General features: G+C 42.2%; 1 protein-coding gene across 1 annotated transcript in view; it reads right to left on the reverse strand.

Moving 5' to 3' along the window:
- The window catches only part of LOC115475658 (arf-GAP with SH3 domain, ANK repeat and PH domain-containing protein 1-like), a 153,422-nt gene that overhangs the window by 81,411 nt on the left and 48,552 nt on the right, over positions 1 to 23,459 (reverse strand). The window contains exons 3-8 of the mRNA XM_030211569.1: positions 21,869 to 22,014; positions 16,434 to 16,508; positions 7,810 to 7,859; positions 2,474 to 2,603; positions 1,187 to 1,272; positions 814 to 889 (exon numbers count right to left, since the gene is read on the reverse strand). Coding sequence (XP_030067429.1) covers positions 814 to 889; positions 1,187 to 1,272; positions 2,474 to 2,603; positions 7,810 to 7,859; positions 16,434 to 16,508; positions 21,869 to 22,014 — 563 coding nt within the window. The remainder of the gene's footprint in view (positions 1 to 813; positions 890 to 1,186; positions 1,273 to 2,473; positions 2,604 to 7,809; positions 7,860 to 16,433; positions 16,509 to 21,868; positions 22,015 to 23,459) is intronic.

A 23,459-nucleotide genomic window follows, 5' to 3' on the forward strand; every position in this document is an offset into this window, starting at 1 on the left:
GGAGTTCTCTGTGACATTGAGGGAAAAAGTCTAAGCCAATCAAATGACTTAATGATGTGTTTGTTTTGTTTTTAAATAAATAAAGTTCTAGCCACGAGCCATAAAAAAAAAATGAAGAAAGAATTGCCAAAAACTACTAAAAGTAATAAAATGGAAAGAACTAGAGGAAAAAACGATCCTGTGCGACTCACAGCAGAAATTGAAAAGGAGGGAAGGCTGCAAGGAAAGCACCAAGCTGAGGCGAATGCAGCAAAAAATGTCCTCTCAGCCCCACGGATAGAAGACAATTACTGGTCCCACGCCACTGCTGGTGGGAAAGCACTTGGGCATGTGCGGTCAGAACTATCAACTGCATTCTAGAAACCAGCACAGATAGTATCACCCAGATAGGGGAAGATCATATCCTACTTGTCCTTGGAGAATAAGTTTAACATAGGCAATAGACAATTACAGCAATAAAAAATATTCAAACCACAGTACGCAGTATGGCATACTATGCGATGCTACTTACAACTGTCTGTGTTGCAATGCAATCCCTATAGTTACTGGTATTATAATAATAGCATAATATATTTATTTTAGTTACATTTGTACCCCGTGCTTTCCCACTCATGGCAGGCTCAATGCGGCTTACATGGGGCAATGGAGGGTTAAGTGACTTGCCCAGAGTCACAAGGAGCTGCCTGTGCCTGAAGTGGGAATCGAACTCAGTTCCTCAGGACCAAAGTCCACCACCCTAACCACTAGGCCACTCCTCCACGAGTGTGCATCTTCATTGGCACTGCAGTAACTATCAAAATAAGAATTACTCACAATCTGGAGTTCTGAAGTAAGATTTTCTATATACTGCCGAAGCTTTTCTGTAGTGCACACACATTCCTGAAAAAAACTGAAAACGTGAGAAACAATCGTCAGACCAATATGTAAAATATTAATAAGACACCATGGTAGGAGAGTCAAATCATTCAACCATTTGCATTCTGAATGGATGACAAGCCCCCTTTTCCTTTAATTCTTTTGTGGTGCCAACATTCAGTGTGGCATTGCAAAGGTACCAATAAGAAATACTGGAGATGAGTGTAGAGTAGTGGCATAAAGGGGAGGGGAAGGGCCATGAAGTATGGAAAGTTTATTGCACTGTCCCTATTTCAATTGATAGAAGAATAGATTATAGTAAAGGTCTTACTTGCACTGTGAATGGTAATGTTTGATGAGGTTTTGAAGCAGGTCCACTCCCTTCTTTGTCTTAATCTCATTCACTTTGATTAGATACTGGAAAGAAACAAGGGCAAGTTAAGTCAACAAAAGAACACACCAGCCAGAAATTCACATAAGAAACTCACTATCAAAAATTTCTCTAAAAATGCTACACAGTTTCACTTTGCCCAATAAGAGACTAAACCCAAGTCTACTACTACTACTACTTCTTAACATTTCTAGAGCGCTACTAGGGTTACGCAGCGCTATACAGATTAAGAAAAAGGACAGTCCCTGCTCCAAGGAGCTTACAATCTAATGGGCGAAATGTCAAGTAGGGGCAGTCCAGATTTCCTGAATAGAGGTATGGTGGTTAGGTGCCGAAGGCGACATTGAAGAGGTGGGCTTTTAAGATGGGCAGGGAGGGGGCCTGGCATATGGGCTCAGGGAGTTTGTTCCAGGCATAGGGTGAGGTGAGGCAGAAAGGGCGGAGCCTGGAGTTGGCGGTGGTGGAGAAGGATACCAACAGGAAGGATTTATCTTGAGAACGGAGGTTACGGGTAGGAATGTAAGGGGAGATGAGGGTAGAGAGGTAGGGAGGGGCTGTAGATCGAGTACATTTGTAGTCTTAGCCAGCTATTCAAAAGGTGGAGAAAGACCTTAGCACATCAAAAATTGCTGTTTAGCAAAATGCTTGAGCTACAAACAGCCATCACTTGAATGGAGTAACGGTGAAGAAACCTCCTAAATGCACCACACTACTGCTGAAAAACACAGAATGCTGCGCTCAACAGAATATTTCTCTGAACCAGCATGTTTTATGTTCTTATGGCAGGCTTGAGATGGGTGAAGAATATACAAACAGGGGGAAAGCCATGGAGAGTTGAAAATAAAAGCTTATGGTGTTGAGCCTAAGATTTATTCCAATTAAGCTGGAACTCACAGAAATAGGGAAGGGAACCAATAGACTAGAGGACTGCTTTTTTTTAACTTGAATTTGCCCCTTAACGTCAGCTTATACTTGGCTCAGCTATGACATTGTAAGGTTTTTGCAACTATAGCAAACAAAACGATCAGCACATTGTAGAATACTGACAGAAAAACATCATTAAAATTAGTTTGTGTTTCTATTGCTCAAGATGCAGTACAAATTCTGACATCTTCTACCGAGAAGCAGAAGCATCCTAGCTAGGACAATTTGGTTTTCATCTGATATCATTACTATGTTACTCTCGTCTCAAAAACATTTTAATAAAGAATATAATGTATCTCTTACCTCACACATCTGTAGTTGGAACATCCTACGTTCCTTCTCCATTTCCTCTGCTATCTCCCCTCCCATCACCTCAGTCCGCACCATGCCATATTGTTTGGCAAGTTCACGCTTCTCCTTCTCAATTTTTGTGCTCAAATAAAGATAAGAAAACATCCATCAAGTTTGTTTCTATGTCCTTGGTATGTGGAAATAAAGGTCAACAAGAACTTGTAGGCGATACCTTTTTATTGTGTTATCTTAGTATATCTCCGACAAGCTTCCAAGAGGGGTACCTGAGAGGTTAATATTTATAGAACTTGGAAACACTACTAAACCTTGCTCAGTGCAATGCGAGGAGCAACTGAACATCTGCAGTAACTGAGTAGGCTGCGACTGTCTACAGAGAAATTCATATAAAATGTTGCTTACCCTGATGACCAGAGTTGGATAGTTTCTAAGGTTGAGGCATCATATAGTAGGTCACAGGATAATCATAATTTCCTTGTCACTCTCTGAAGCAGAAAAGGAACATTCCCCTGCACCCTCCTACCACCACAGATAACCTCTCAATAGTCTGTAACACAGGGCCGTGCCAATACGGTAAGCGGGGTAAGCACCACAGGGGGGCGCCGACCTCTGGAGGGCGCCACCGTGGTGCTTACCCTCGCTGCTTACCCTCGCTCCGCGCCACCGAGGCCTTTAAACCTTTTACCTCCGAGGCTCCGACGGTCGCAGCAGCGTCAGTGAAAGCACTGCCGTCTCCCTTCCCTTCGCGCTCGTTGGTTCCCTCAGTGTCCCGCCTTCTTCTAAGAACCAACGAGCGCGAAGGGAAGGGAAACGTCGGCAGCGCTTTCACTGATGCTGCTGCAACCGGAGGTAAAAGATTTAAAGGCCCCAGGGCGCGGAGCTGAGGTAAGGGAAGGGCAGAGAGGCATGGATGGGAGGGCAGGGCCCAGGGAGAGGACAAATTGCTGGAAATGGAGGGGAGGGGAGACAGGAGAATTGCTGGCTATGGATGGAGGAGGGAAGGGCAGAGAGGGACAAGGATGGACATGGATGGGAGGGCAGGGCCCAGGGAGAGGAGAAATTGCTGGAAATGGAGGGGAGGGGAGAGAGAAGAATTGCTGGCTATGGATGGAGGAGGGAAGGGCAGAGAGGGACAAGAATGGACATGGATGGGAGGGCAGGGCCCAGGGAGAGGAGAAATTGCTGGAAATGGAGGGGAGGGGAGAGAGGATAATTGCTGGCTATGGGTGGAGGATGGAAGGGCAGAGAGGGACATGGATGGGAGGGCAGGGCGATCATTTTCATGGTTAAAAATCATAAAAAATTATTTGTGATCTATTTGTTGAGCAATCCCACAAAGATGCACTCCATCTTTCAGCTCCTATTTCCTTTGCATCTTGTGCCACACGGGGGGGGGGGGGGGGGGGTGGGGGGGGGGGGAGACCCTAGGCACGGCCCTGCTGTAACAGATATATTAGTCCAATAAAAAGGTATCAAACACTTGTTTGTGTCCCCTATTTTCACATATCCAAGTGGACTAACACCTCAATTACTATTCTTGTTATAAACTTAGGGGCCCTTTTACTAAAGCTTAGTGTGCGGCACGGTTGCCTCCTTCCTCAACTCCTTCCCCAGCAAACTCACCCGATTGCGAGTAAATCATCTACATCATCTACATTCATCTTCCACAGCTAATTCAACTGACAGTGAATAATTCATCCACACTCATTTAACAAAAAAAAAAAAAACCCCGAAGATCCAAGTCCTATCACACACCCTACAGAGCACGGCCTATCATGAACCCAAATTGATTTATCACCAAAATGAATACCTCCAAACTACTCCTAGTAATCTACTCATTATCATTGATCCACCTAACACGAACTACCCCACTCGCAGAAAACAACATCATCCCCACACTACATTATCCCCAAAGACTGAACAGACACATCCCGCCTCATCAACCCGTTAATAACCAAAACAAAGGAAGAACATCAACATGTGGACAACCCCAACAGAAGGGAAAGAACCCCCACAATAAACTCACAACAACAAAGAAACGACAACTAACAAAAATCCCCACAACACCAAACATAGCTGACCCATACCAAAAAATTCAAATGGGCCACATCAACGCCAGATCCATAGTAAAAAAAAAAAACCACACTAGTAACAGACTGGATCACGTCAGAAAACCTTGATCTACTCTTCATCAATGAAACCTGGATCCATGATCAAAAGGACCCCATAATTCTAGATCTATGCCCCCCAGGATACAAAATCGTTCATTGGACCAGAAAGGAAAAGAGAAGCGGAGGCATAGCACTAATCTATCAATCCCAGTTTACCATTGCAACCACTGCCGAGTCCATAACACCCCAACTTGAAATTGCCTCAATCAGAATCCACAACAAAACCCTACTTGATCATCTGAACTCTGTCCTGTTTTATAGACCACCAGGAAACTGGAACGAAGACCAGACTATCTTCACTGACTTCATCTCAAACACATGTGCGACCAACTCCAACATACTAATACTAGGAGACATCAACCTTCATCTAGAAGACCCAAACTCCATCAACGCACGAGAATGTAAGGAATTCCTCCATTCATGGAACCTCACATGGCCACAAATGCAAGCAACCCACGCCAAAGGGCATACACTAGACCTCATCTCACACAAACTGCCAACAGACCAGAACCTAATAATATGAGATGCTAAATGGTCAGAACCACCATGGTCCAATCACTACAAACGAAAGCTATCACTAAAATGGCGAAAGAAGGGCTCATACCGCACACAAGAATGCACAACCTATAGCACCAGAGGCCAAATAGACCCAAAAACATTCTGGCTACAGATATACAATAACGACTGGACAGCTCAAACGGCCTCCACGTACTATCTCACTGAATGGGATAAAAGACGCAAAAGCATACTAGACAAAATAGTGCCCTTACAAACAAGAACCTCACGCAGGTACAACTCTATACCATGGTTCAACGACGAACTGAAAAAACTAAAAACACAATCCAGGAAACTCAAACGAGCATGGAAAAAAATAAAAGATGAACACACGCTCAATGCATGGAAACAGATACAAAGAAAATACAAATACGCAATAAGACAAACCAAAAGAGTATACTTTAAAACTAAATTAGGGCCTGACTACAAAGACATGAAGAAACTATACCAACTTGTGAACTACTAGACACCACAGCGGTCACTGCTACCAATACAGACATTCCATATGCAGACAATCTCCCTAAATACTTCAATGAAAAAATTACAAACCTATACAAAACGCTACCCCAGGACAATACTGATACCGAGAACTTCATCAATAGCTTGGATCCAAACCCTGGAGAATATCCAGCTGACCGAACATGGTCAAACTTCACGCTCCTCACCATCGAAACAGTCACCCAGGCGATCAAAAGGTTCTCCAGCACCCACTGCAAACTGGATATCTGCCCCAGCTACCTACTAAAATCCACCCCTGACCGCTTCATAACAGACCTCACATCTCACCTAAACTACATGCTCCAACAAGGTCTTTTCCCTGAGGAATACGGCAAAATCCTACTCACCCCAATCCCAAAAGATACGAAAAAAAACCCCAACCAAACTCACCAACTACCGCCCAGTTGCATCTATCCCACTAGTAGTCAAACTGACGGAGAGCATGGTAACCAAACAGATTACTGACTACATAGACAAGTTCTCAATATTACATGAATCACAATCGGGATTTCGCCCCCTCCATAGCACCGAAACTGTACTAGTCACTCTTCTGGCTAAATTCAAGCAGGAAATAGCCACAGGCAACAGCATACTTCTCCTCCAATTCGATATGTCGAGCGCATTCGACATGGTAAACCATAATATACTACTAAGAGATTACTTTGGGACTGGTGGACACATACTCAACTGGATCAAGGGCTTTCTAACCACCAGAACATACCAAGTGAAATCAAACTTAAACATATCACCACCTTGGAAAGCAGATTGTGGAGTACCCCAAGGATAACCACTATCACCAATACTTTTCAACATAATGATGATCCCACTGGCAAAGTCCTTATCAAAGCAAGGCCTCAATCCGTTCATCTATGCAGACGATGTGACGATATACATTCCCTTCAGACATGACCTAACAGAAATCACCAGCGAAATCAAACTCGGTCTGAACACCATGAATTCATGGGCAAACTCCTTTCAACTGAAACTGAACACTGAAAAAACACACTGCCTCATCCTCTCATCTCAACACAATACGTACAAACCCACAACCTTAATCACCCTAGAACACTCCCTTCCCATCTCAAACAGTCTGAAAATACACGACGTTACAATCGACCGCAACCTCACACTCGAGAGCCAAGTGAACTCCACAACAAAAAAAATGTTCCACTCAATGTGGAAACTTAAACGCATAAAATCTTTCTTCCCGAGGGAAACATTTCACAACTTAATACAATCAATGGTACTAAGCCATGCACACTACTGCAACAGAATCTATGCGGGATGCAAAGAACAACTCACAAAGAAACTCCAGACCGCTCAAAATACAGCAGCCAGGCTGATATTTGGTAAACCGCAATTCGAAAGTGCTAAACCCCTCTGAGAAAAACTACACTGGCTTCCAATCAAAGAACGTATTACCTTAAAAATCTGCACCCTGGTCCACAAAATTATCCACAGCCAAGACCCAGCATACATGATGGACCTCATAGAACTACCAATCAGAAACATATCCAGATTATCTTGAACATACCTAAACCTCCATTACCCAAACTGCAAAGGACTTAAATACAAAACAACCTATGCATCCAGCTTCTCCTATATAAGCACACAACTATGGAACGCATTGCCAATAGCTGTGAAAACAACCTATGACCACCTAAACTTCAGGAAATTACTAGGAACCAACTTGTTCAAAAAGGCATACCCCATCGAGCCAACATAAATACCTACATCCTGCAACACAATAAAACCAAAGTTCATAATGGACAATATATAACCTTCCTCCCCTCGATCCCATTGTACCTAAAACACACGTACCATTATTCAACCACTGTATCACCTTGTATTTGTTTCTACCGGTCTAGGTGAATGCCTTCACAGTACACCTATTGAGCCTGCAAATAGTGGGAACATGTGGGATACAAATGTAACAAATAAATAACAGACATTATGCCCATAGGTATAAAATAGGGCATATAGCATTCAGTGTCCATTAATTCCGTTAACAAACGTTAAGCTTTAGTAAAAGGCTCCCCTTAGTCAGAAAATGTTTTTTTTCTATCAACTGCAATAAAAGAAAATCTAGAATATAATAAAACTTACAATTTATTTTCATAGTCTTTCCATGCTTTCTCAAATGGTTTTCTTAAATCCTACAAGAAAGAAACTATTTAATCAGAAGTTCCACTGAATGTGCTGAAGGTCATACAAGTTGTATATTATTAGATGCAGGCAAACATTTTAGTGAGGTCATAAAGATGACATGAGGACTATTCAGAACTAAAAAAATAGTCCAGTGCTCAGGAGACACCACAAACCAAGGTGTCAAAACCAATCCCCAGAAATACGTCAAAACGTTTTAGTGATGAACCACCAAAGGTGGAGATCAAAGCTATAATACTGTTCATTCCACTCCAGATATCTTTACTTTACTTTCCAAATGTTCTTATATTCCACAAAATCTTGCAAGTTCTATGCAGAGTGCAACTCAAAAAGGAAAATCTGACAATCCCTGAAAATCTACCCACCCTCCCCCAATTAGAACCCGACAACCCCCAATGACACTTCCCACCCAACCTCGATCAGACCCCAAGATTCCCCAATTAAACTTCTCACCCCCCATTAGACCCCACACCCCCAATGCCAACTCAGACACCCCAAAACTAAAGCTGGCCCCAATTCCAAGCCCACCCCAATCCAATAACTCCACTCCTAACATAAATCCCCACCCCTAAACAGAAAACCCTATCTCCCCAAAGTCCTACTCTCAACCAACCTCTGACTCCATCCCCCAGGCTTTTCCATGGGTCAACGGTCATCTATTTCCAGGGTCTCCAGTCCATTTGCCATTCTTCTCTCTTTCTTCACTTCTTGCCCTACATCCACCTTTGACACTGATCTTTCATGTTCAGCTTCATTCCATTTTTCTGTCTCCTTTTCAAATCTATCTAGTTTTCCGTCTCTTCTCTTCTCCACCATACATGTACAGCATCTTCTCTTTCTCTTCCCCCATCCATCTATGTGCTACATCTCCCGCCTCTCTCTCTCCTTCCTTTCCCCTCCATCCTTGTGCAGCATCTCCTCCTTCTCTTCCCTTCCTCTCCAGGCAGCCCTGGGGACCTCCCATCTGCCGCAATCTGACCACATGGCAACAGGATGCTGCAACAGAGGCAAGGCCCCTGGAGCCAGCCAAAGGCAGCCTGATTTAATTGCCACCAGTGACGTCAACAAGTCTGGAGGACTGTGCGGTGGGAGGGGCATTGGGGATAGGGATGGAGGTTGGGAAAGATACTGGACCTGCCGGAGGGAAGGGGAAGGAAAGAAGCAAGACTCGTCTCAGCCTCACTGCTGCTTCTACCGCAGTGCTCTTCAATGTCAGTCCCATGGCCTCAACCAGTAGAACAAAAAAAAAAAGCCTGAAGGCTGCCAGGAACCACCCCAGGTGCCACCACTGTCCTGTGGGCATTGCATTGAAGAACACTGCCCTAAAGGAAAGGAGAGATGGGGAAATTGGATACAAACATTTAAATACTCAAAAGGTATTAAAATATAAACAAATCTTTTTCAGAAACAGAGGAAGTAGTGAAATTAAAAGACATGAACTGAAGTTGCAGGGTGATAGAATTTGGAGTAACATCAGTTGGATGCCTGGAATACCCTCCCGGTGGAGGTTGTGGAGATAAAAACAGTTACGGAATTCAAAAACGTATGGATTAAGCATAGAAGGTCCCTAAACAGAAAGAGGATGAAATCAAATCAAAACAAAACTTAAATGACCTCAAGGTTGGAGTGGGCTACGACAGCAAATCCAGTAGTTGAGAAGTAAGGCCAGTGCCAGGCAGACATCCTGAAAATGGTAAAGACAGATCAGGATCAAGTATTTATATTTTATATCACATTCATATTGTATGTTATGATTATGAGTGCTCTGCATCTCAATCAGGGAGGGGAAGACATATTAAGTTTGAAATTAGCGAGTAAAATGTAAGGTAACAAAATTGCTGGATTGTGTTAATCATGTATTGATAATATATGTGATTATGCTAAAATCACTACTTGGCCTATTAGCTTGGTATAGTGGCAGTATGATCCAAGACTGCATCATATATAAATGCCTATATGGAGTTTATTTGGAGAATTGTGGTAGATCACCCTAACAACATTACGTCAAGGTCATTTACATACAATAACTGAGTCAAGATAAACAAAACACAGACAGGACAGAGTCAATACATAAAGGGTGTATAGCACAACAATAAATTAACCAGTGGAGACGTTGTTATATAATAAGATAATTCCAATTCATGAAACCACAGAGTGGAACAGCCTGAGGTCATTAAAAAAGGGAAGGGAAGGGTAAGCCCGCCTGAAAAACCAGGTTTTAAGACCAGATTTAAAATACAAAAAGGGTCGGAATGGAAGGATTCTCGCAGTTGGTTGTATACAGTAAGGACTAGGCAACTAAATGTCATATCCCTATAAGTATTAAGGCCAACAATCTTATATAAAGAGACACCTAAGAAATGAGTAAATAGTTGATATAGGACAAGAAATTTTGTCAGGTCTGGAGTTAGGCCCCTGAAATAGCATATGTATAAGGAGAAGAGTCTTGTAATGAATCTTACTGGAAAGAGGTAGTCAATGATGATCAGTTAATAAAGGAGTTAAATAGTCATAATGATGGGCATCATAGATCATTGGTACTACAGTATTTTGAAGAAGTTGGACCCACCATAGGTCAAAGTGAGGGAGTCCCACCAGAATGGAGTTACAGTAGTTGCTGTGTGTGAGAACTAAAGAATGTATTAATGTCCTAAGGGTTGTCATATTTATAAAAGCCTTCATTGATCTTATCTTTCAAACAACATTAAATACTTGCTTAGCTAATTAGGAGATATGTGGGTGAAAATTAAGAAAACCCTCAAAAAGGACCTCTAAAGACTGAGCCTATCGCGGACTTTCATTGGAGTATTCAAGGATGGAAGAAAAGAAGGTAAGGAATGTCATCTCAAAAGCCAGTACTAGAAGTTTATGATCAACCAGCCAAGCAGCAATCTCCATTAATGAGAGATTTATATTGTTTATGTTTATTTGTTTTCTTAATATACTGCCTTTTCAAAAAGTGGTTTACAATCAATAAAATACACAAAACATAAAACTTAAGAAAAGGAACGTCAATACATTGACAGGAAAAGTAGTACAGTCATCCAACAAAGTACAGGAAAAGGGGGAATTAGGGGACAGCTCTGCTGGCCATAGGAACCGATGCCTCCAATGCTGAAGTCAATGGACCAGACTTCTCAGCGCCAAAATTATTTTTGTGCTGTTCTTGACTCTTGATGGTTCTCTTAGACATCTATTGACAGAGAAAGCATCATGGTCAGGCCCCAAGCATGCCAAGCACCAATTATATTTATTGGTTTTTGATATGGTCTTGCCACATCACTTAAAACCACTGGGAGTTCTCTGGGACACGTTAGGGAAGACAGCCAAAGTGAAATCAAATGATTCAATGATTGGAAAACTAAAAGAAACAAAAACTGACTGCAACTGAAGCATTTAGGCTTAAGAGGCCCAACGAGCCACAGAAAAAAGAAAGGAAACTTGAAGAACTGAAAAAAACTAAAAGGGAAAAACTGGGGATCATTGGTCCTGTGTAGCATTCACAAAAATTAAGGCTGCAAAGCAGCAAGAGGAAGACAAAATGCCACAGGCACAAATTGCGAGAGAAGAGCTCTAACATGCGTCTGGTTCAGCTCAGCGGAAAGAAAGACTAGCTGTCCTGCTCGGTCACAGCAGACGGGAAGGCACATATGCATGCGTGGTGGAACTCCCAAAAGCTTCTGGAAAAGAAGCTGGGAACTTTCCCATACCAGGCTCCATTGGATGATGTTACCCATATGTGTGAAGATGATGTCTTGCTTGTCCTAGGAGAACCTATGCATACTACAGGGCAGATGTAAATGCTAACATTTATATTATTACACATTAATATGGATTCCCCTTGTAAAAATATGGAATCCACATCAATATGTTAGGCCCACCCAAACCACTCCCTCTGCCTACCCTCACTACAACTCCTGTAAAGTTAAACAAAGTCCAAGCTACAATATGCTACTGTAGGGCAACTGGTTGTCTAGTAATAGGAGTGTATCCTATTAGTAGGCCACCTGGGACGGTTATTTTGAGTGTGGCTATGCTCTCCCAGAGCCAGTGAAAAGCTCGTTCCTTGCTTTGACTGGGAAGTCCACTGGGACTTCTGAGGTCGGGACTGGTGAGGCTGAGAATGCTGGGCCTGAGGGCTCTGGGCAGAGTGAGAAGGCAGCAGAAACCTACGCCTTTGACAGTAGTAGGGCCACCGCCTAGGCCCACTCAAAAAATTCCAAGATGAAGAGGTTGCAGCTGGAGGGTGCCAAGTTAGGGTTTGGATGGTACCAGTATCAGATCAGCAATCTCCTCCAGTTTATCCCCAAAAAGATGGTCTCCTTGGCAACACACGTCCACCAACCTTTCCTGAACCACTGATCCCAGATCAGAGACACGCAGCCAGGAGAGTTTGCACATCCCTACACCCATGGCGAATACTCTGGACACAATGTCAACAAACACTGTACACACCCCTGGCCAGAAACTTCATACACTCCAGCTGCTTATCAGGACAAGTAGCATCCTGCATGTTCAATTAAAAAGACTCCACTAACTAAATATGGCACTTATGCCCCAATGCTCAGAACTCCCATGGTAAACCAACAGTGCTGAAAAAATACTGCCGGAACAGCGCAGAAAATTAGCTTGCCAATGCTCAAATGAAATGGTATACAAATTATATGCATGCTCTTAAATCGAAAGCAAAGAGAGAGGACATGCTTGGCACATGCGCAGAAGAGTTAGTGCGGTAAGTGCAGCTCCTATGCGCATGCGCTAGGCAAACCTGAACATGAAGCACACACTGGCGTCTGTTTTCTGCGCCTTTAAATATAAACTTTTCAAATTTTTGTTTACGTGGAAGGCTTATATTTAAACACAGGAAACAGGCACCAATGTGTGCTTTCATTTTTGGGTTTGCTGACTCACGCACATTTGTTTCTCACTACTGGCACTTAAGGGGCTTGCACGGGCTTCTTTCTGCATTCAAACTGTATTAAAAAACCCAGCCAATTTTAAAGAAAGAATAATGAGAAATCCTCAATTCAAAGCCCCTAACGCCTGCTCTGAGCTGTCATTATTGTTTACAGTGGTAAGGCAGCTTTGCTTTGAGCGCTATTCTCCGAGCATTGGGAGAGAATAGGAAATGAGCTCATTAACATGCATTTGACTACAATAGCATGCTATTTGCATCAATCTTTGGCATGCTTGTTGCTTCCTGTGCATCTGAGCATTCTGCACTCATTAATGTGGGTGCTAGTCTGGTGCCAATGGTCTCTAGTGCCAAAGTTTGCTTCTGAGCACTGGGGCATTAATCCCTTATTTGTCATGTTTGTCTGTATGAACAGATTGTAAGCTCCGTTGAGCAGGGACTCTCTCATATGTGTTTTGTGTTCGTTTCGTAGCACTATAGAAATAAAAAGCATAGTAGTACAGCACTTATGACCTAGGGTCATAAGTACATAAGTACATAAGTAGTGCCATACTGGGAAAGACCAAAGGTCCATCTAGCCCAGCATCCTGTCACCGACAGTGGCCAATCCAGGTCAAGGGCACCTGGCACGCTCCCCAAACGTAAAAACATTCCAGACAAGTTATACCTAAAAATGAGGAATTTTTCCAGTCCATTTAATAGCGGTCTATGGACTTGTCCTTTAGGAATCTATCTAACCCCTTTTTAAACTCCGTCAAGCTAACCGCCCGTACCACGTTCTCCGGCAATGAATTCCAGAGTCTAATTACACGTTGGGTGAAGAAACATTTTCTCCGATTCGTTTTAAATTTACCACACTGTAGCTTCAACTCATGCCCTCTAGTCCTAGTATTTTTGGATAGCGTGAACAGTCGCTTCACATCCACCCGATCCATTCCACTCATTATTTTATACACTTCTATCATATCTCCCCTCAGCCGTCTCTTCTCCAAGCTGAAAAGCCCTAGCCTTCTCAGCCTCTCTTCATAGGAAAGTCGTCCCATCCCCACTATCATTTTCGTCGCCCTTCGCTGTACCTTTTCCAATTCTACTATATCTTTTTTGAGATACGGAGACCAGTACTGAACACAATACTCCAGGTGCGGTCGCACCATGGAGCGATACAACGGCATTATAACATCCGCACACCTGGACTCCATACCCTTCCTAATAACACCCAACATTCTATTCGCTTTCCTAGCCGCAGCAGCACACTGAGCAGAAGGTTTCAGCGTATCATCGACGACGACACCCAGATCCCTTTCTTGATCCGTAACTCCTAACGCGGAACCTTGCAAGACGTAGCTATAATTCGGGTTCCTCTTACCCACATGCATCACTTTGCACTTGTCAACATTGAACTTCATCTGCCACTTGCACGCCCATTCTCCCAGTCTCGCAAGGTCCTCCTGTAATCGTTCACATTCCTCCTGCGACTTGACGACCCTGAATAATTTTGTGTCATCGGCGAATTTAATTACCTCACTAGTTATTCCCATCTCTAGGTCATTTATAAATACATTAAAAAGCAACGGACCCAGCACAGACCCCTGCGGGACCCCACTAACTACCCTCCTCCACTGAGAATACTGGCCACGCAATCCTACTCTCTGCTTCCTATCTTTCAACCAGTTCTTAATCCATAATAATACCCTACCTCCGATTCCATGACTCTGCAATTTCTTCAGGAGTCTTTCGTGCGGCACTTTGTCAAACGCCTTCTGAAAATCCAGATATACAATATCAACCGGCTCCCCACTGTCCACATGTTTGCTTACCCCCTCAAAAAAATGCATTAGATTGGTGAGGCAAGACTTCCCTTCACTAAATCCGTGCTGACTTTGTCTCATCAGTCCATGTTTTTGTATATGCTCTGCAATTTTATTCTTAATAATAGCCTCCACCATCTTGCCCGGCACCGACGTCAGACTCACCGGTCTATAATTTCCCGGATCTCCTCTGGAACCTTTCTTAAAAATCGGAGTAACATTGGCTACCCTCCAGTCTTCCGGTATTACACTCGATTTTAGGGACAGATTGCATATTTCTAACAGTAGCTCCGCAAGTTCATTTTTTAGTTCTATTAATACTCTGGGATGAATACCATCAGGTCCCGGTGATTTACTACTCTTCAGCTTGCTGAACTGACCCATTACATCCTCCAAGGTTACAGAGAATTTGTTTAGTTTCTCCGACTGCATATACGGTCTGTGCTGGGGCTGGTGGTTGGGAGGCGGGGCTGGTGCTGGGCAGACTTATACAGTCTGTGCCGGGGCTGGTGGTTGGGCGGCGGGGATAGTGCTGGGCAGACTTATACGGTCTGTGCCAGAGCTGGTGGTTGGGAGGCGGGGATAGGGCTGGCCAGACTTATACGGTCTGTGCACTGAAGAGGACAGTACAAATAAAAAAGTAGCACATATGAATTTATCTTCTTGGGCAGACTGGATGGACCGTGCAGGTCTTTTTCTGCCGTCATCTACTATGTTACTATGTTACTTCCACTATGAACACTGCCATGAGCATTTGATATTTGCAGTGCATTTTTTCTAGCGAAAAAGGTGCCAGCACTCAAATACCTGGCCACCCACCAGGAGTGGGGTAATCACTGAGGGACCCCCACCTCACAATAGCCAGGCCTCCTGCAACCAGTCACAGAATCTATGACAAGGAAGAATTGGTGTGTAGAGCCTGAGCTCTTTCATTAAAATATGAGGACCATGGGTAAATTTTAGCAGACAATGGAAAAAGTGCTGGTACTCAGTACCCCCAAGTACCCCCTCAAAACAAGCCCTGGATATTTGCAACTACTTTTCACTGAACAAAACATATGTATTAATTAGATTTAAAAATAAAACCTAACAACATTATTTTTCTCCTCAAACTAAATATACCCCTGGGAACACCTCCTCCAAATGCAATCAAAAGTATGTATGTTGTAGAACTTGACATGTTCTTTCAGCGGCTTAACAGTGGCTGGGTAACTGGCTTCTGAAAATTGAAGATAAGGGTTTCAAAACCTAAGTTCATACCAGAAACAGACTGCCTTTATAGACGGCCATAGAATGTATGAAATTTGCACTAAAAGGCATTTATTAGTAAGGAATATGATACTGTGAAAAAAAAATGTCTTATACTGGAGAGAATTGTTGAAAATAAAAACTTGCATTAATCCAGAAAATAGTTTTTTGTACTTAACAGGTTTTGAAAATCTTTTCAATTGTCCTTAAAAACAAACAAACAAAAAAAGCCAGGATGTCACTGTGGCAGAAATTTGAATGACTGTGGCTATGACTCAAGGGTTATTAGAGAGGTAACACATTTATAAGAAGAGCTAGTCACAAACAAGAACATTTTATTAGGGCAGTTTCCCTGTAGATAACTAGGCTAAAAAGCTGCAAGAAAGACTTCAAATGACTGTTAGTAAAACTGAGGGAAATGTGCTACTGCTGGGATAGAGGAAGAGCAGTATAATCTTCTGCTCTTTAGCACACTCTAGTGGTAGTTTGAAGGTACTTTTCTCCCTAAGCTCAACTAGTTTAGGGATGTTGGAAGAGTGTGATAGAAAATTTATTAATAACAACCAGGCCATTTGCAACAGTGACCAACTCACCCCTTTGACTTCCTTTAAGTCTCCCTTCTCCAGATTGTCCAGAAAAAAGTAGATGTTGTGATTTATACTCTGGAGCTGGAGAAAGAAAGCAGCAAATACCACAAGACAATTCATGATTTCAGCTATACAAAGAGGAAAACTTTTAGTGAATCTTTCTATATATAAACCTCTATTTTACATGTTAAAGAGGCTTTATTTAAAATTTACCAGTATATGTATCTATATAAGTATACACAGGGAACAGTCCTACATATATATTCATATGAATTTTGCTCACACCTTTTTCACTAGTAGCTCAATATGAGTTACATTCAAGTACAGTAGGTATATTTTCAGTGTGTCTAAAGCAGACATTCTAAGAAGGCAGAGTTGGGGGTTTTTATGTATAGTTTGCAAATGCAAAGTGCACATGTACAACCCAGCAGCCATACACATTTATTCTGATTTGATAGCATGACAATCAAAAAGTAATAAAAACAACATATAAAACAACACGCATAGGGTGTAATGCATAACATAAAATAGAACACACAGAAATATAGTACATAAAACAAAAATAAAACAAAACTCATGAAAAAGTATCAAACAGTACAAACAGAGGACCCTCTTATCCTATCACAATTAGCAAGGAAATCAACAGTCAATTAATAGGGTCAGCATTACTGAATCAACTCCATTTTCATTCATTTTCAAAACTTCAACTAATTGCCCTGTACCTGCATAGTTAAGGATAAATAGTTCCATATATTTGGCCTCAGGTATACAAAAGCTCTCTGTCGAGTGCACTGCATATAATCCTTAAAGGAGACAGCAAACAATTTATGTATGCATATTATATATATATACACACACACACACACACAATGCAATCCGCTTAAGTGTCTGGGACCAAAGAAATACATGCAGTTAACCGGAGCATGCACTTAACCGTTGTGACCCAAAAAATAAGCTTGACATCTGTCACGTTTTTCCAAAACGCAGGAACTAGGATCGTAAGCCCTTGGGCCACTGCCGAGGAGCGGCAGTGGTAGGCATAACCACCCCACACAGGGATAAGTCAGAGTTCTAAGACAGAACTCTGACATGGCCGGCTAGACTTCACCTGCACCTGGCCACCCTTCCCCAGGAGTTAAGCCCCTGGGTGCAGGTGGCCAGCAGGACTTGCCAGACAGGGCCGGAACTGGACACCAGCAGGATACACACAGGGACTAGAACACACCGGGAGGCTAGGCAGAATACTAGACTAGGACTCTCAGACAGACAAGGGACAGAACTGAAAGCTGCAAGCAGCCACTGAAACAGGGAACAAACACTGATAGACAAGAGACAGAACTGAAAGCTGCAAGCAGCCACTGAACAAGAGACACAGACAACCTAAAACTAGACAAAGACATACAAACAAGAAACAAGACTGGGAAACAAGCAACACAGTACAAGAAGCTACACAAAGACTAAACTAGAATCAGGCAAGAATACAGACTATAAACTGGACTAGGCAGAAGTGCACCAGCACACCCAACATACCAGGGCCTTAGGCGATGCAAAGGCAAAGCAGAGAGTTTCCAAATGGCTAATAAGCCCAGCAGCAGATGAGATGATTCAGCTGCAGCAATCACAAGGCAGCTATGGGTGCTGTGCAGGCTTAAACAAGCCAAGCAAGTCTGGCAGGCCGGAAGATCCGGACTGGACTGGCCTTAAGTCTGGAATGGGAAACAGCACACAGACAATCCAATGCAGCCACCAGGTCTGGCCACCAGAGGGTAAGAGAAACACAAACCAAAACACAGGCAGAACGCATACTGAAGCACAGAGAGACTTAACACACACAGGTGCAGTTTAGTGGAGAAATCAGAGCCATGCTGGAAGCAGCCAGCACACAGAGACAGAACTAACTCAGGAAGAACAGACAGAAGCCAGCTCAGAAGCTGACCGCCGGAAATAAGGTGAGTCTGAGAGGGGTCACGACCACAGACGTGACTACATCTGATAAACATATGTACAGTACTGTTTATTATACATACAGTATACAGTCTCCGTTAATTAACTTTAGGCTTACTTGAAGTAATCAGTCATAGTCCTCTGTACACTCTTGTGTCTGTGAGTTCCATAGACTACATCTGCCAGATGGTAAAAACTGTCATAGCACTGACATCCAGTGGCCTCCAGATAGGCCCGCATGGAGTTGAGACTCTCCAACGCTCTTGCAAAAGTGACAGGCGGTTGTTGAATTCCGTCAGCATATGCCTCACTGCTCATTTCATCATCTGTTTCATCATCAGCCATTGTTGCCTGCGTGTAGGCGCATATCTCAACATCAGTGCTTTCGTCAGCTCTTTGTAGATCGTAATCAACAGCTACATAGTGATGAAGCTCTTCAGTAACACTGGCTGGGATGTCAATAGCCTGTTCATCTGACACGTTTGCAACAGCTGCATCTGTTTCATCCCTCTCCACATCCCTAACAAAGCTTGCCCGCTTGTAGCAGTTCACAATGGTTGCCTGTGTAATATGATTCCAGGCTTCTTTCTGCATATGTAGGGAATCCAACAGTGATAGATTACGAACCAGTTCAACAACACGTTTATCGTTGCCAGTCTGGTCATCCATAATGCTCATCAGACGACGTAGCACAAGAGCCTGATAATGTTGTTTGAAATTGGCTATTATGCCCTGATCCATAGGTTGGATCAGAGAGGTAGTGTTTGGTGGCAGGAAGACCACCTTGACGTTAGACAGCCTGACATCATCACTGTGTACAGCACAATTATCACAAAGCAACAAAATCTGATACTTTTGTGCCCACATTCTAGTGTCTAACTTCTTTAGCCACTGCTTCCAAATTTCCCCAGTCATCCATGAATTTGTGTTAGCGTCGTATGACACAGGAAGTTGCTTAACATTCTTGAAGCAACAGGGCTGTTTGCTTTTTCCAATGACGAGTGGTTCCAACTTCTCACTCCCATCCATATTGCAGCAAAGGAGGATCGTCAGTCGGTCCTTCAATGTTTTATTTCCTGCAGTTTCGGCTTGTTTGAATGCAAGTGTTCCATCAGGAATCGCTCACCAGTACAGTCTGTTTTCATCAGCATTGAAAATGTCACGAGGTGCAAACTCGTTCAAGATGGTAGGAAGAACTGAAACAACCCAATTTTCAGCATCAAAGTCATCAGCGTCTTGTTTTTCACCATGCTGTTTCTTGAATTTTATGTTGTTCCTCTCCTTCTATCTTTCCAACCATCCAACAGTCGCTTTGAATTCAGTTAGTCCAAGACTTTCAGCTAACTGATTAGCTTTCTCCATAAGCAGTGGACCACTGGCAGGAAACTGTCTGCTCCTGACTTGAGAAAACCACCAAAGAAGAGCATATTCTACCTCCTCAGCTTTTCCCGCCTGTTTTCGTTTCCGGTGTGGATTTGTATTGTTTTGCCAGTCTTCCAGAAGATGGGCTTTCTGCTTCAAGATACATGAAATTTGACTGGGATTGACACCATATTCTTTAGCAATAGATGCTTGACTTTGTTTGTTTTCTAATTTTTTAAGAACTTCTATTCGTTCAGCCAGTGTTAAAGTCTTACAGTTGCGCGACAACGACTCCAGTGTACACTCTAACAACATTCTTTCGCTTCTTCTGCCTGTGGCAGTTAATAAACGAGATTTAAAATTTACCGCCCCTTTGTCACGAGCCAATCGGCTTACATATTCCGTGTGCGCGCTTATGCGGAGTCTTTCCTGCAGAGGAGCGGTCTTAAACCATGCATATAAGCAAATCTTGCACTTATCAGTGGTGCGCTAAACCGAAGTTTGTCCCCATAGAAATGATGGCGCCAAAAACGGGGCCGAAGTACGGCATGCAGTTAAACCGAGCATGTGCTTATCCGACGTGCACTTAAATGGAGTGCACTGTATGTATGTATATATATATTATTATTATTTGTTACATTTGTATCCCACATTTTCCCACCTATTTGTAGGCTCAATGTGGCTTACATAGTACCGGAGAGGTGTTTGATATATATATATCTCTTTATGTTCTATCTAATCTTACAATCCTAGGTGGATCACACAGGTTACATTCGTAATAAAATATATAAAACACATGTCAATGCTTGATGTAAAACTGAAGCGTATTCTATAACAATGCACATAACTTAATTGGTTAACTAGTTAATCAATGTTGTTAATTGGATGTTAACAAGCAATTATCAGCACTATTGGCATTAAGATTTATGTGTACAACTCGCTAAGTATATTCTATAATGTGATGCATGCAAGTTCTAAGTCGAATAGTTGAAAAGGGAGTGTGGCCATAGACGGGGCATGGGCATTTCTAAAATTTATGTGCATTATTATAGAATACACTTGATCTGCGCCTAATTTAGGCATCAGAATTACACCAAGTAAAACGTGGCCTAAATGGACGTGACCAAATTTAGTCATGTGGCGAGCTACACAGCGTATTTTATATACTGCGTCAAAATTTAAGTCTATTCTAAAAAATGTAGGCGTACTTTAGAGAATAAGCCTAGGAGTAATTTTTTTCAGGCGCCATATATAGAATCTGGCCCTAAATGCTGTTTATTCTATTTTATACCTACTAGTCACGTGGAACATAGTGCACATTAGAGCACGCTAAGCTTTAATAAAAGAGCCTCTTATTTATTCATTTTTTAATTTAAAATATTTATAGTCCACATTATCACAAAAATTTAAGCAGGTTAAAATAAACATAAAACAATTTAAACATGAAAAAAACAAACAAAACTTAAATCAAATATCACACACAATGGGGAGTAGGGAAAGAAAGGCTGAAACCTGGGTATAGTGCTTTAACAGAAGGAATGGGTTTGCCACAAGAAAGTTTTGAATCCCCTTTTTCTTATCAGGCAGTTCTGGCTTGGAATATTATACCACTGTGGATTAAACAGTCTTCTTCTTATTTGACTTTTCAGAAATATCTAAAAACTTATTTATTTAAAAAATTCTTGATTACTTCTGGTAACCGCTAAAAGATTGTTTTTTGTTTGTTCACTTTCTTATTGTAAACCACTTTGGATTTGTTAGGAATAAGGTGGTCTATAAACATTAAGATTAGTTCAGAAAGGGATGCTGGACAGGGAGGTTTAGGGAAAAGAGAAATAGGTGCAGGACAGGGTCCTTGGGGGAAGGGGGGAGAGAAAAAGCAGGAAATGAGAAATTAAGGATGCTGGACAAGAGGCTTAACCAAAGAAGGCTCTTCTAAATTTAGTGCCTAAATGCACCAGAATCATAAATCTGGCTTTGACAGTTAGGGAGATCAGGCTATAGAACAGGCTACCTGACCAGACTCTGTATGGGGTCTCTCCAGTTTTACACAAAGCAGAAGAGATGAATGCATTTCAGTTTTTCATTCAAATATAGCCTCTCAAACACATCAGTAATTAAAAAAAAATCCATACCAAATTTTTCATTGGCGTCAATAATTCTCTTGAGAACTCTGCAATCAAGCTAAAGGCAGCAGCTAGCTCTTCCTCCCCATTGCTTCTACAGTTCACTGAAAGCCTCTCCAGTGTTGTAATATAACCTTCCACATGTTGAATGTGATCTGAGGGAAGATAAATATGCAGCAGATAAGAATGAGCATGGAAGGCATGAGGTCTGATGAATAGCACTTGGTTCATTTACAACAGGTAGACAGTCACAGTTGTGCAATTTATAAAAGTTGGGCTTATAGACAATAAGTGTCTAGGTAAGGTTATTATGACACCTAGAAGAATGCATCATCAAAATGGGTGTACTTGGCCAAGAATGGGCAAAGCGGGAAAATGTATAAGTATGACATATTCTGTAAGCACCAACATTTACACCAGCTATATATACCACCCAGAATGGAAGCAAGCTATTTTTGGGGGACACAAAAGATTAGCAGGTGCTCAGTGCTAATGTTTAACATATCAATGCATGATCAATCCATCTTCTTCTTCAATCTTCTCTTCTGCTCTCATTAACCCTCCTTTATCTTTCTGCAGCCTCATTACTACCCTCTCTCTCTCTCTCTCTCTCTCTGCACAATCCCACCTTAACCTCTAATTCTCCTCCCTACATCTCCCCCCTGGCACCTAGTGGGAGGGGACAGGAATGACCCCCGTCGCTCCTGCCCTTTCTGATTCCATGCTTAAAATACCTTAGAGTATTCTTACAATGCCACTGCCAGGGATCAAGTTGCCAAAAAAACAGTGGGGGAGTCTGGGGAAAGGTGCATATTAATGATGTTGGAGGATTTGGGGAGAGAAAACACACACTTCTGATGTTGAGTGGGTTCAGGAAAGGCTTCTGTCAACCTGTGCACCTGCCCTTTGAAGTTGGCATTCATGCACACCTCAGGACAGACGTAAAGACCATAAGGAAATTTTGATTCCATGTTTAAATTTCCTTTATAAAACGGGGAATACACATGTAGATTTTTCATCCTGCCCAAAATACGCCCAAATCATGCATCCTTAAAATCTGTATGTTTTGTGGATTTTTATGTGTAAATAGTGGTTTCTAACATTGTTATTGCATGTGTGGCCGATCTACATGTGTACAATTGCCCTTAATGCATGAAGATGCTTCTAAAATAATGTTCATAATATTTGGTTCCAAAATTAACAATCTTGAGATGGAAAATGAACCCCCAAACTATTCGGTTGCTCATTTAAAGCTTTTGTATCAACCAGCCTTCATGTACTTTTAACAACAGGTTGACAAAGTAATACAGGTATAAAAGAATTTGGCTTCTGCAACATACAGATCAAGAAATTGGTTCAATTTTCAGGTTTGCCACCAAATCTAGCCCAGTATCAGGGCAGAATACTACACCGAATGCATGGCAAACTCAGATATTACTGCATGAAAATACCTAGTGTACCTGAATGTAACTCATCTTGAGCTACTACTGAAAAGGGTGTGAGCAATCAATTAATAAAGTAATTAATTATCTATGTCAAATCCATCTCAGCAGCTACAGTCAAAAAAATCTCATGGACCCCCAATGTTGCGTGTTTACAT

Source organism: Microcaecilia unicolor, chromosome 8 (genome assembly GCF_901765095.1).
Source record: "Microcaecilia unicolor chromosome 8, aMicUni1.1, whole genome shotgun sequence".
In the NCBI taxonomy this organism is placed as follows: Eukaryota; Metazoa; Chordata; class Amphibia; order Gymnophiona; family Siphonopidae; genus Microcaecilia; species Microcaecilia unicolor.